Source organism: Physcomitrium patens, chromosome 4 (genome assembly GCF_059467195.1).
Source record: "Physcomitrium patens ecotype Gransden chromosome 4, ASM5946719v1, whole genome shotgun sequence".
Lineage (NCBI taxonomy): Eukaryota > Viridiplantae > Streptophyta > Bryopsida > Funariales > Funariaceae > Physcomitrium > Physcomitrium patens.
Genome location: NC_143413.1, coordinates 10,846,070 through 10,858,675, shown reverse-complemented (window position 1 = coordinate 10,858,675; position 12,606 = coordinate 10,846,070). Strand labels below are relative to the sequence as shown.

The 12,606-nt window shown below is 42.4% G+C and overlaps 1 protein-coding gene across 1 annotated transcript; it reads left to right on the top strand.

Moving 5' to 3' along the window:
* Positions 1 to 1,482: 1,482 nt before the first annotated feature.
* Positions 1,483 to 7,698, top strand: LOC112281254 (uncharacterized). The gene is made up of 7 exons (XM_090249725.1): positions 1,483 to 1,615; positions 1,848 to 1,907; positions 2,477 to 4,955; positions 5,107 to 6,003; positions 6,102 to 6,485; positions 6,796 to 7,038; positions 7,163 to 7,698. The coding sequence occupies exons 3-6, from the start codon at positions 2,639 to 2,641 to the stop codon at positions 6,807 to 6,809; spliced, it is 3,612 nt and encodes a 1,203-aa protein (XP_090105851.1). The 5' UTR covers positions 1,483 to 1,615; positions 1,848 to 1,907; positions 2,477 to 2,638; the 3' UTR covers positions 6,810 to 7,038; positions 7,163 to 7,698.
* Positions 7,699 to 12,606: the final 4,908 nt, after the last annotated feature.

Sequence of the window (12,606 nt, the reverse complement as noted above, 5' to 3'; positions counted from 1 at the left end):
TCGAGTTCTTGTCCTTGACACCATATTATAAAACAATCTCATTTCATCCATGTTGTATACATTGTGCAAATCATAACTTGCAATACAGATGTGTAAAGCAAACATGACTATAATAATACCAACTTGACTAGCTAAGCTTATCTCTCTATGCATCTTGATTACTTTCAACTTGTAGCAAGAAAAAAAATTCTTAAACTAGTATTTTGAAAATTCTATTTTGCCTTCAAGGATTGCAAGGATCTCTACAAAGCATCAACCACACTCTTTAATGAGCTTTGTTGACAACAACACATTTCAAGATCATCATTGAAGAATCCATATAGCAAGTAATTCCTTGAAGTCAGAAAAGTGAACCTTCATTGGGCGCTTTGGTCCTAGTCAATGGCTTTGTACTTATCCCATTTCTTTAAGATTTTGCTAATAGTGACTTGTGAAGGTACTTTTGCAAGCTTAAACTTGTTTTTGGCCTACTTTGCAAGAGCTATCTATGAGATGAAAGGTTGTGGATCCTTTTACTTGCAAATCAGTATTTACTAGGTAATGGTGAAGCATGACATTATATGGAGCATGCAAGTATTGGATGTGCAAGAGAAAAGGCACTAGGTTAGCCTTAAGTGGAGACTCGAGTAGATTCATGATTTGGCTAAACTTGATAAACTTGATCAATTTCGACCTCCTGTAAGTTATGTTTTGGGAAGTGAACGGATCCTAAAATTTACAAGAGGTAACATTGTGTATATATTTATATATATATATATATATATACATATATATAAGTATTACACATACAATGTATACTATACTATACAATGTTTCCTCAGGATGAGAAAGGGATTCCTGTGGAGGTGAAAGGAGATGAGTTTGACCAGAAAACCTGCGAGACCTGCCATAGTCGGAACAACATCGGGCTCGTACACGAAAGCCAGGCAGGCCCAGCAAGCAAATCTGGACACCCCCCACCCCCCATTTATTGTAATGCATTATTACATGGCATTGCATTGCATTGTATGTCATATCCCCTACCATTGCGTTGCGTCTCGTTGCGTTTCGTAGCGTTTGATATGATGCGATCGGATCCAATGCCACGCCTTCATCATCGAAGATGCGACGCCATCATGGCTCGCGCGGCACCCGGACCACGCAGACCACACCAAATCCAAAAAAAAGGATTATCGCGGAGGAAGAGGAAGAGGACGACGAAGACTCAGAGCGTGCGTGAGAGCATGCGTGCCGTGGAACGAGACAGCGGTGACGCGAAGACCAGCTTTCGGATGGGGCTCGGAATCAAGCGCAAGGAGGTGGGACACGAGGCGAACTAATCCTCCGCGAAGACTGGTGCAGAATCTCATGGATCAATCCATCCACAAAATCCCATTCTCCGCTCCTAGCCATGCGTTCTGGGACCCCCACAACCCCTCGCGAACTGCTGCTGCGGCTGCCCACTCGACTTTCCTCGTCGTTCTCCTCCTTCCTGCTCTTGCTCGCCACCATAATCAGCCCCGACAATTCAAGCAATTCAATGCAACTGGTCGTTCCAACTGGTGTTTCTGTGCATCAGATCTCTCTCTTGCAGCTAGCCAGCTGCATCTGCTGTTCCCCCCTTGCGTTTGATCAGGTGTGTTGGACCTCACTGCGTGCCATGGGAGCTTCGGGTTCGTGACTACTTTCCTGCTTGTGTTCGTGTTGGTGTGAGCTCAACGTGGAAGCCTAAGGGTGTTTTCTGTACTGCCCGCGAAACGCTTATCAGCTTCACGGCGACGATTCACTGTCTGTCGCAGCGGATTGATTTTTTTTCTCGAAGGGAGTGAGTAGTGGGTATTGGTGAGTTTCACTTTGGGGGAGCGTAGGTGCTTGTGCAGGGGAGGATCAGCGTGGGGCAGCTGGATTGCTTCAGGCCTCTGTCGAAGGTAAGAGATCGGTATCGATTTATTTGATCATAATTCTAGCGGTCTGCGTCCACGGATTTTTCGATTCGGAGGAAGTGTTGAGAGATACACGCATCAATCGTGTGAGAAAAGCAGAACTTCGACGTTGATTAGAACTGACCAGAGACTGTCAAAAGCTGGTTATTACTTGTTGATACTCGACTCCATTTGAGCACTTCCTGTGAAGTATACAGTGAATTGTCAGGTTTTGGCGATTATTGATGTTGGTGGCGTGTCGCAAGCTCGCTAGAAGTCTCGTAGACCTACATCTCAGGAGTTTTAGATTATTTTGCTTCTGGAATTCCTACCCGTGGAGGAGACCAGTCCTCGGCAATTTTGCACCTCCTCTCAGAGTGCAGGCGCGGTTCCGGTCAGGGCTGTGGCTACAGTTTCTTTTCCACGATACACCTCGTAGTATCAACTAGAAGAATAGCCACGTAGCGTCAATGAGAGATGTCGAAGTGCGAGAACATTGCTGTCTTCTCTTCTCTGTGATGATTCCACCTTCAAATAGTTTCTCGTCATTCTGATTTTTTTGTGATTTGTTTCAGATCAAATCGTATAGCTGAGAAATCCCAGAGATTGAAGCCTGGGTGCCAAATATGACATGAGAGCTGCGACAGGATTCCGAGCCCTCCGAAGCATAGTTTCAGAGGTCTCGAAATGCTCCACTGGATAGCAGCACGAAATTGAGTCATTCTCAGGCGCCGCAGATGTTTCTCCAACCTATGAGCCGGCAGGATGATGCGGGAGGCCAATTGTTGAGGGAGCTTGAAGCTTTGAATCAAGTGCTTTACAGTGCAGGGCACCAGAATGGTCGATCCTCTCGGAAAGAAACGCCGTCTTCTCCTTACCTCGGCAGCGTACCCTCTCCTCGAAGACTACAGGAACCTAAATCTCCTCTCCTCGGAAGCAGATTCTTCCAACCTCCATCGCCTCACCTCGGTGGTAGAGCGTACCAAGCTCCTCCATTTCCTTATCTCGGATCTAGGAGAGACAGTCAGGTCGAGGAATCGCCCTCGTCGAATGCAACCTCGTACGGTAGCCCTAGAGGTAGGGACATCCTATTAGATGACCAACCATCATCGCCTTACCTAGGCGGTAGGAAAGGCGGTGTCCAAGCTCCGTCTCCATATCTCGGAGGACTGGATGGGCCGCAAAACGAGCCTAGGAGTCCAGTGATAATAAGCTTGAATGGTAACAATGGCCTGTCTTTTGGGAGATCCGGAAGCAGGAGAGACGGATCAGGCAAACCTCCTTTGCCTGAGCCTGTATCGCCATTCATTAGCGCCCGTCGAAGTGTAGACAGCGCACCATCTCCGAGGACTCAGTTCCTACGGTTATCGGAGGACAATCCTTCGAGGTCTCCATTGAGTACTGGGGGCCAATTTGCCCATGGCTTGTCGTCTCCGGTTCTGCGCGCTCGACGAAGTGAGGACAGCCCGCGTATGGGCAGCAGGGCCCAGGAACCGCAGTCGAGGTTGGGACGAATCGAGGAAACAGGGAGGTCATATTACGAGAGGGAGCGAGGACTTGATCAATTGTCTCGTGGAAATGGGCCACTATCGCCGCGTACTGGATTACCCCGCGCGTTGGACGATTCGCCGACGGCAGTGAGCTCGTTTGGAAGCCTGGATATTACCGAGTTCAATCTGTCTCCTGCTGCATCTGGGATTAGATCTCCTCACCAACGACCTCCGCTTCATTCTAGGATTTCTCCTCTTTCGCAATCAGAGGATCTTAGCAACATGATTGAGGTTTACAGGCTTGATGGTGGAAGAGAGAGTATAGGAGACCGTGGATTACAGCCTTGGCACTCACTGGGATCCGAGAAATTCCTCCCCGAGGTGTCCAACTTCCCGGTGTGGCTGGAGGACAATGTGCAGTTTAGCAGACAGCTCGTAGCATCGAAGGAGAAGAAGGGTCTTTGGAACTGGAAGCCCTTTCGAGCCATCGCGCACATTGGCCACCAACGTTTCAACTGCATGTTTACGGTCCACGTCCATGGCATCCAGGGCCTTCCTGCCGTCATGAACGGACTTCGCCTCTCGGTCTCGTGGAAGAGGAAAGATTTGCATACGCAAACCATACCGGCTCGGGTTTTCCAAGGCTTAGCGGAGTTCGAGGAGACACTATTTTTGAAGTCCGTCGTCTACGGTACGAAAGATGGCCACAAGGGTGTGAAATTCGAGCCTAGAAACTTTGACTTAGCGGTGGTTGCACCGGACATTGACGAGCACGTTCTTGGAAAGCATAGACTCGATCTTAGCCGTCTGCTTCCCAAGTCCTCCGAGGGCGGAGACGAGGAGGATGACCGCAGCTGGACCACTAGCTTCAAACTGGCAGGGAAGGCGAAAGGCGGAGTCCTGGTTGTTACCTTCGGATGCCAGCTCCTGAACAAAAACTCGGAGCCAACGAACAACTTGTCCAGCGCGAGGTTCAGCGATTCTCCGATGGTAAAGCCCATGCGATCCTACAATAGTTTGCCGACTTCTCCAAAGGAATCGAGCCGAGGAGGCAGGCCATTGGAGTTAATCAGGTCCCCCTATTCTCCTGCCATGTCCGAGCTTTCAAATGACGCGGAATACATGAAGATGGAGCACCTCAACCTCAACGATGACTACAGCCCCTTTGGCAATGACGGTGGCAGTGGGCATCACCGTTTCAGTTTTGGAAAGAGCAGCCTGAAGGGGCAGATTCGGCCCAGCTTTGAGTTCCAGGGGAGCCCGAAGAAGCTCTTCGATGATCTGCCAGCGACTCATGAAGCGGGTGAAAATTTGACGATAACATCCACCGAGGCGTTTTACGAAACAACTTGGGATGAGAATGAAGCTTCGACGAACAAGTCATGCGAGGAATTATATGAGGAGGACGATGGTTCTGAGTTTACGGTAGTGTGTCAGGGGCATGAAATTAGTTCTATTGTTGATACGGCTGCGCCGGTGCTGGAGTATGACGACCCTAATGCCGAAAACGACAATGTCATAGGATTGCCAGATGGAGATACAGACGCTGAAGTCGCAATGGATGGTCAGTGACTATCTCCTTATTCGCATAACCTTATCACTTGCTGACATTGATTCATCTGCGTGAACGATGATGCGACGGTAAAATCTCTAGCCACCACTTGTGTCATCGTCTTCTAACTCGTGCCTGCACATTGCTGTTGCACATTCTGCAGTTACTGAACCTCAGCTCGGCGTGGAGCTGTCTGAGGCCGGGGAGGTGTCCTCTACTGATATAGATTCGAAGACAGAGCTATCCGATTTGGGTGACGCGGTTTCGAAGCCAATCGCTCCACAAGCGTTGGAATCTGACAGTGATAACAAGGCACTTTTGATGGTTGATGACGCCGATGTTAAGTTTGAGGATAGAAGCGAAGGTAGTGCAATTGAAAAAGAAGTGGTAAATAGTGCGAAGCATCAGGAACAACATGGTAGTATAGTTGATGTTCCAGAGGATAAGGGTTCAGGCTTTGAAGAGGATTCGGAAGTTGCAACCGACTCACTATCGGTTGCAGCGCCAGCCAGCAACGCAGACGACGTAAACCGTCGAAACGATTTCTCATTGGATGGGAAAGCAGAAGCAGAAGAAGAGGACGACACGAGTGTGATCTTTGCGGACAACAAAGATGAAGAAAACACCGTTGTCATGGACTTTGTGGAACGCAATGTTGAAGTAGAGGAGATGACAATGAAGATGGCAGTTGCAGAGAGCCATGAAGTAGATAAGGAAATGACACCAAATGTTGTGGACTACATGAATAGCAGCGTCAAAGAAACAAAGCCGTTGACAGCTACCTGGCTCCAAGTGAAGACGAAGCAAGAGTTTGACGATGATTATGATCTCGTCGCCGGGGAGTTCTTGAGCTTGTTGAGGGACGATGTGAGCTCCGTGGCGGCCACTTCTCAAAGCGGGGAAGATTCACCGCGTGCTTTGCTGTTGCAGCAGTTTGAACAGGAGGCACTGATCGAGGGCGGCTTGGATTTCAATTTCCACTTGCCAGAGTATGCGAAGTTCAGGGTTGAAGGGGCGCAAGAGAAGTCACCATTGGTTTCTGACGACATGGACATCCCAGGTTAGTTCTGGTCTACTGGAATTCCTCCAGCTGTCTCAGTTTGAGGCAAGTTAGTTGCCGGCTATTAACACAATGAACTTAATGTGATCCACTTTCAGATTGGGACGACGAATACGACGACGAATTCGCAGCTATCATGGAAATTGCTGAAGCGGAGCTCCAGAAAGAAACGCAGCTGCTGCAAAGCAAGGCGCGAGCAAAACTGCTTGAGGATGAGGAAACCAAATTTCTCATGCAAGAGTGGGGCCTCAACGACAATGCATTCGACAGACCTGAGGTGACGCAAGATGACAGCCTTGCGATTGTTCCTGTGTTGCCAGTACCTCCATCATGGAACATGCTGCACTCTCATGGCGGCGGTTCCTTTCCTCATTTTGAAGGGGGTGGAGCAAACCGGCAGATGCTGTTCCAAGGACCCAAATTAGTTGAGATGTTTTCAGAAAAAGACGCGCTCGGCCGGATGGCTGTGTCGGGGATGCAAGGTAATGGCCATGGAAGGTGTTTTAGAAGTAGCATTGGATCTGATTTTGATTGAGTAAAAACCTGCAAGCGTCGCACTTCCCCTGGACCACAGTTCCTGTAGAAGTTGTGTTTGCGAACCAGAGTCCTGCAGTTGCACGGGGGCGCACCTCATCTGGGAGATTCATTCCTTCATTTAGCATTAGTGATGAGATGGATTGACTTCTTCGGGTGCGTGGCTTGCAACCGCATGGAGTATTCTTCGAGTAAATGTTTCCCGTCTGCGCTAATTTGCTGCCTTCGAGCTAATTGTGATAGTGCTTTCGTGACCAGATTTGCGGCTTTAGGGTACGGCGACCGTAACGCACTCACACTACGGGACAATAGCAATATGTCATCGATTGTGCACACATTTACAACACATAGGGTTGCATTGTTGGAGGCCTCACTGGATCATCATTGCTTACGAAATGGCAGAGCCTGTACGTACATTCTAGAGAGTTGAGTGGATGTTATGAACAACTTGAGCAGAAACTGAAGGAGGGGTGGATGAAGCGTATGCTCTCTCTCGTCATGGTCAGTGTCCTTCCCGTTCAAACCGAATTCTACTAGCACTGAACCCTACTTGTGTAATAGTCCTCTTTCTACTCTCGTTGGATCACGGGACTAACAATGGAGGTGAAATGCGTGTGGAAAACAGGCCAATCGTGAAAGACAAGCGAGTATATTCTCTGCAAGCGACTCGCTGGGCGAAACATCTGAAATACTCCGCGCTCATGGTTATTGCTCTGTTCTATCCTTCAACAACGCAGGTATTTCAGAGACTTAGACCTGGGCAGGGGATTTCGTAAGCCGGTTTCACTGATGTCGATAATGCTCATGATCCACGTTTATCGAAAGTCGGTGAAGAACAAGCAAAAACCTTATATCATTTCAAGGATCAGGCGGGGATCGATGCGTACCAATCCACAAAACTGCACCCGGAAACAAACGGATCTGGGTTCACAAGTACCCAGTTGTTTTGCGAGAATAAATAGATGTTGAGTAGAACCGATCCTGATTACTGGGCACATTGTAAGATTGTCCTTGAAGATCACATGATGTACATAAGCCTACGGGGCGTATATTTTTTTTTTGCAGTTTTCATTAATCTAGAAGCTTGTAATATGCTTGTTAAGGTAAATAGATGTTGACAGGAACTGTCTTGAATGAAACAAGACGCCATGCGTTTCAGCAGCTGTGAGTCTGGCATTTTCTTGTGCTCTTCCTGATCTTCAACCTCTGTCATCTTCCTTAAGTGGGTAGTAGTCTTCATCTGCCCCATTCTATTGTTGTTGTACTAACTATGAATCATAACATCCCTTGATAAAGCGCAGTTCACTCATATTTCACTCACTGCAAAGCCTCTCACACCTTGACAATTGAGCAATGCCACAACTTGAAAAGCTTTAGTGGCTAGGCTCAAATCAAGCTTCAATCAGTAAAATGTTTTTGTAAAAAGATGTTTGCATACTAGAATTTGACTTTGCCCATGCGATACATCCATTATTGAGATGACAACATTTGGCTTAGATAATATAATATGAATCTACTTTTGTCTTCACAGTAGTAGTGCAAAGCATCATGCATAAATGACCAATGATGATATATCAAGAAATTTTCGAGTAACACACAAAAAAAAATTGTAGTCCTAAAATTGAAGGACTGTAATTATTAACACTGAGTGGTTTAAGTGATATTATAACTTAATATTATCGTAAACAACTATTAATTATTATCTTTAAATGATATTCTTTTTAGCAAAAACTAAAGCATTACTGAGATAAAAAACCAAAGCTTCAAAATTAAATAAAAAACAAGCGCAGTTTGAGAACCAAAATTAAAATTATTTATAAAAGAAAGACCTAAATGTTTTTTAAATGTTTTTTAAATTAAAATTATCTTATTATATCAATGGAAATAATAAAAAAAATTAAAATTAAAATAATAAAAATAATCATGATAATGAGTATTGAACTTTTAGTCAGAATGATATTGGAGACAGGACTCTTTATTCTTTCCTTGTATTCCATCCTACTGTCAAAGATCTATTCAAGATCCTTTAAATCTTGTAGTGTAGGTACAAAGGCATCATTTGGTATGCTGTATATATATATATATATATATATATATATTCTAAAAGCACTTCATTATTATAAAAATTAGAGCCATATAATTTGATATTGAATGCAAAAGATTAGTGCAAGAGATTATTTTGGAAATGTGTTGAAAACAGTATGTATTTGTTGTATTTTTGTAAATGGTTTCCTTGATAAAATATATATTAAAAAAATAAAAATACAATATTTAACTTTATATTATATGTTAATATATTTTAACTGCGTATATATTATATATATATATATATATATTAATTTTAATGTTATATTTTAAAGTTAATATATAAAATTAATTTCCAAAGGGTAAGTTTTCCACAAAAGATTAGCATTGAAGCAATGATAGAACTTCAACATTAAAACCTTAGCCAACAAAGACATCATTATCATCACAAGAAATGAAACATGAATATGTGTATACATGTACAAATAAATAAATAAATAAGTTAATAAATATAAAATCTAACAAATAAAATAATAAATGCAAGAACTGTTCCAGCTAAACAAAAATATACAAATCCAGTAGCAATGATGAAATGACAAGATCACAAATACAATATTTAAAAATACAAGAATGTTTTTTAAGAACCATAAACAAAAGTTACAAATAAGAATACTAATTTTCTAGTGGAAGTACGAAAAGCATATAATATAACTACATTGTATTTTATAATGTACGTTTATTTATCGACATTAAGTAGATAAATACATATTGTAGATAAATATATTAGATAAAATGACATATTACATTGGTATCCCTCCTTGTAACTGAAAACACATTTTTATCGCACATGAACAATGATTTGTTCCACTCAGTTGCTGTGACGCCACAAACAATTTGACAAACCCATCAGAGCCTGCATAGTAAAATGAGTGCACTTGTTTGCATTTTCTAGGTCTTTGGGTAATCCATGTTTGTAAACCACCTTCTTCATGTTCTTAGCAATTCAACCTTCTACAAGGTTCCCTTCGATGCTCAGGGTTGACAGAAAGAGGTGCTGTCTGTACATGACTTTTCAAGCGTACCCTCCTTCCACCACCCTCACAAACAATGATCTGTAATCGTTCTGGATGGTCTTAATCACTTTTTCATGATCTTGTGCTTATTTTCCTTAATCAAGCTTAATTGTGTGCACATCAAATGGCGAGGATGAAATCAGAGCACTTCTTTCCGACTGTCAAAGGCCACTGGGAGATTCAACACTCAGATGACTTAATCGACGCCATACGTATTCGGCAAATCTCCAACTACTACGACAGAAGCATACGCACGCCTCATCCTGTGAAAAAGTTCGGTCTCTCTGCAGATTCTCAAGCTATGCCAGTAACTGGATTTGCGCCGCCAGACAGAGTTCCTGACCCGGCTCCAATTGAAACAGACTCTCTCTTACTGCCAAACACTACATCAACTTCTAGATCAACTTTACACAACCGCTGTCGGTCAGAAACTTACGCGATGACGGATACAATGAAAGGACTAGAAGCTCCAAGGCAAGATAGTTTTCCATCCACACATTGCAATGTTGCAGCTTCCTTTAGCAATCTTGGCATTTCTTCCAATCATCGCAGGCTGTCGCATGAATCCAAGCGTTTCAGAATCCTCTCGACAACCACCCTTCTGGAAACTTCGCCGCTTGAAGCGCAAGCATCAGGTGTAAGGGTAGGTCATCTGCCAGCTCGTCGAACGCATGTAATCGCCACAGAAGTCACACAACCATGGAAACCAGACAATTGCCGCCACAGCGCACCTGAGGTTCAGAATACGAAGCCTCTCACACCCCAAAAACCCACATTCATCGACGAAGAAGCAGACTACTCCGAGGCAATATTAGCGGCCATGTCTGCAGCGACGATGCACGGCTTGACTTTCACCGTCCCAGTCCCCAATTCCGCTGCCATTTCCTCGACTACGTCAAGTGACGTCCCATTGGCAACACCAACTGGATACTATGTTCCATAACGCCAGAGCGGTGCCATTAATGAAGCTTTTCTACCAACGCTGACAAGTTTTGGACGCTGCTTGGCGGACCGAAATACGTAATCCTCAGACCTGCGCGATCCCATTTTGCGATCCCCCTTCAACATCGCTCGGCGCAGCATTCTGAAAGCAAAATCGCCTCCAGCGATCTGTTATTTTTGCAACGACAGGCGAATACGAAGTGAAAAAAAATACTCAATATCAGAAGAATACTCATTATCAGAAGAGTACTCACTATCAGAAGAGTACTTACTATCATACGTGGATTCCTATTCTAGTTGGTGATATACTCCCCAGTCCACGTAGGATTTGTTTAGAAGGTTAGTTAACTTTGCGCAATGGCACTCAAGTTTTCGAATGATTTTACATGAATTTGAATGCCTTTGTTCTTTTTTCTTTTCCTTTCTTTTCTTTTCTAAGTAGTATTGTAGATCAATGTATTGGTTTCTATTCCATATACCATAAAACATAGGTTGTGGAATATGGTTTTAAATCTCCCAAAACATAAAATAAAAATAAAACTGTAATGAAAATACAAATGTTGTGGAAAAAGAAACTTTTATAAAGCTTTGAAATTCAATTCAATGGTGGTCAAAAGAATGGATTAATCTCAACTCTCCATTTAATGTTTCCAAAGAGAGGTTACATACCTTTTTGGAAAAAATATCAGACAGCAAAATAAACATTGAGAAATTCATCGATTTAGTTTTTTTAAAAAATGTTTATTGAGAATCAAGAAATACACTCTATAGATAACTGTCTTAGAGCATAAAGAAGGTGATTAACCAACTCTTTCAAAATAAACAGGCTTTTAAGCCACACCTAGAATAAAATTTCAACAAAAGATTCAACAAAATTAGTGTTTATGCTTTGTTTCTTGTTAAAGTTTATTACTCAATGCAATTTTCTTCCTGTATGTAAGTTGTAAATGATTCCTTAAGCCAAGTGTTTATATGATTACTAGGAAATTTTTCAATTTTCATTTATTTATTTATTTATTTTATTATTATTTTTTACCTTTCTGAACTTACTAAACAGATGCATGGGGCCTACATGATTTACAAAATGATTCTATGTTGCTATGAAATTTTGCAATAAGACTATGCAAATTGGATATTTATTTATTTATGCTTGTACAATATTGTTTAATAAACAAAAGTAAATCTTGATTCTTAGGAAGTTTTGACTGAAGGTTATGCTCAACAGTTAGTAAAAACCTACTCCATATGATAACCATTTGTACCATGAGTTTATTAATCAAACCACAACAAAAACTTGATAAACTTAAATAAACTTAATAAGCCTAATAAACCTAAATAGCGACTGTAGATCATTATAATAGATAGAAGCTACCAACTTACAACATAGTATCAAACCTTCACGTACAAGATTTCATGATATTTGGTGTAAAATTGCGCTTGAAAAAAAAAAAAACAAAAAAAACAAAAAAAACATGTCTAAGTCACATGATTTTTTCCCTATATCAATAAAAACTTTTTGTAACAAATAATATAAAATCATTTACTTTGGTGGTTAAAGAAAATGAGCTGCGTCCTAAAGACCCATAGATGTTTTTATATATATAAGAAATTTAAAGCCTCATTATAAACTACTTGTCACGTTTAAAATTTACACAAATTTTAATGATTTTTATAATTATTTCATTATTTATCAAAGTACATCTCTTCCATTTTATGTTTGAGTAACAATTCATGATTACCCTTGTTTGTTGAAATCTCCTTAACAATCGATTCTCCATCTGAAATCAACCTTCGAATGCTGAGAAATTAACACTTGACCTAATCAACGAGATAATTGAACGAATGAAGTTGTTCAATTTCATCCCTATTCGATTTCCACCGACTCATCTAGTCAACGAGTTTTCATCTAGCTCAAACAGCCACGGACGAGTTCCCTGGACCGTAGATCTTATGGTTTTGATCCAATGGATCACGTTATTTGTGAATTCCGAGCTTAGGGCTGGGGTTTTAGGGTTTGGTCTGAGAGGTT

Excerpts from the sequence above, each read along its gene's own strand:
- LOC112281254 (XM_090249725.1), top strand. The coding sequence starts at position 2,639 with ATGTTTCTCCAACCTATGAGCCGGCAGGATGATGCGGGAGGCCAATTG. Across the intron at positions 4,956-5,106 it reads CGCTGAAGTCGCAATGGATG|TTACTGAACCTCAGCTCGGC; the intron begins GTCAGTGACTAT and ends CACATTCTGCAG. Across the intron at positions 6,004-6,101 it reads TGACGACATGGACATCCCAG|ATTGGGACGACGAATACGAC; the intron begins GTTAGTTCTGGT and ends ATCCACTTTCAG.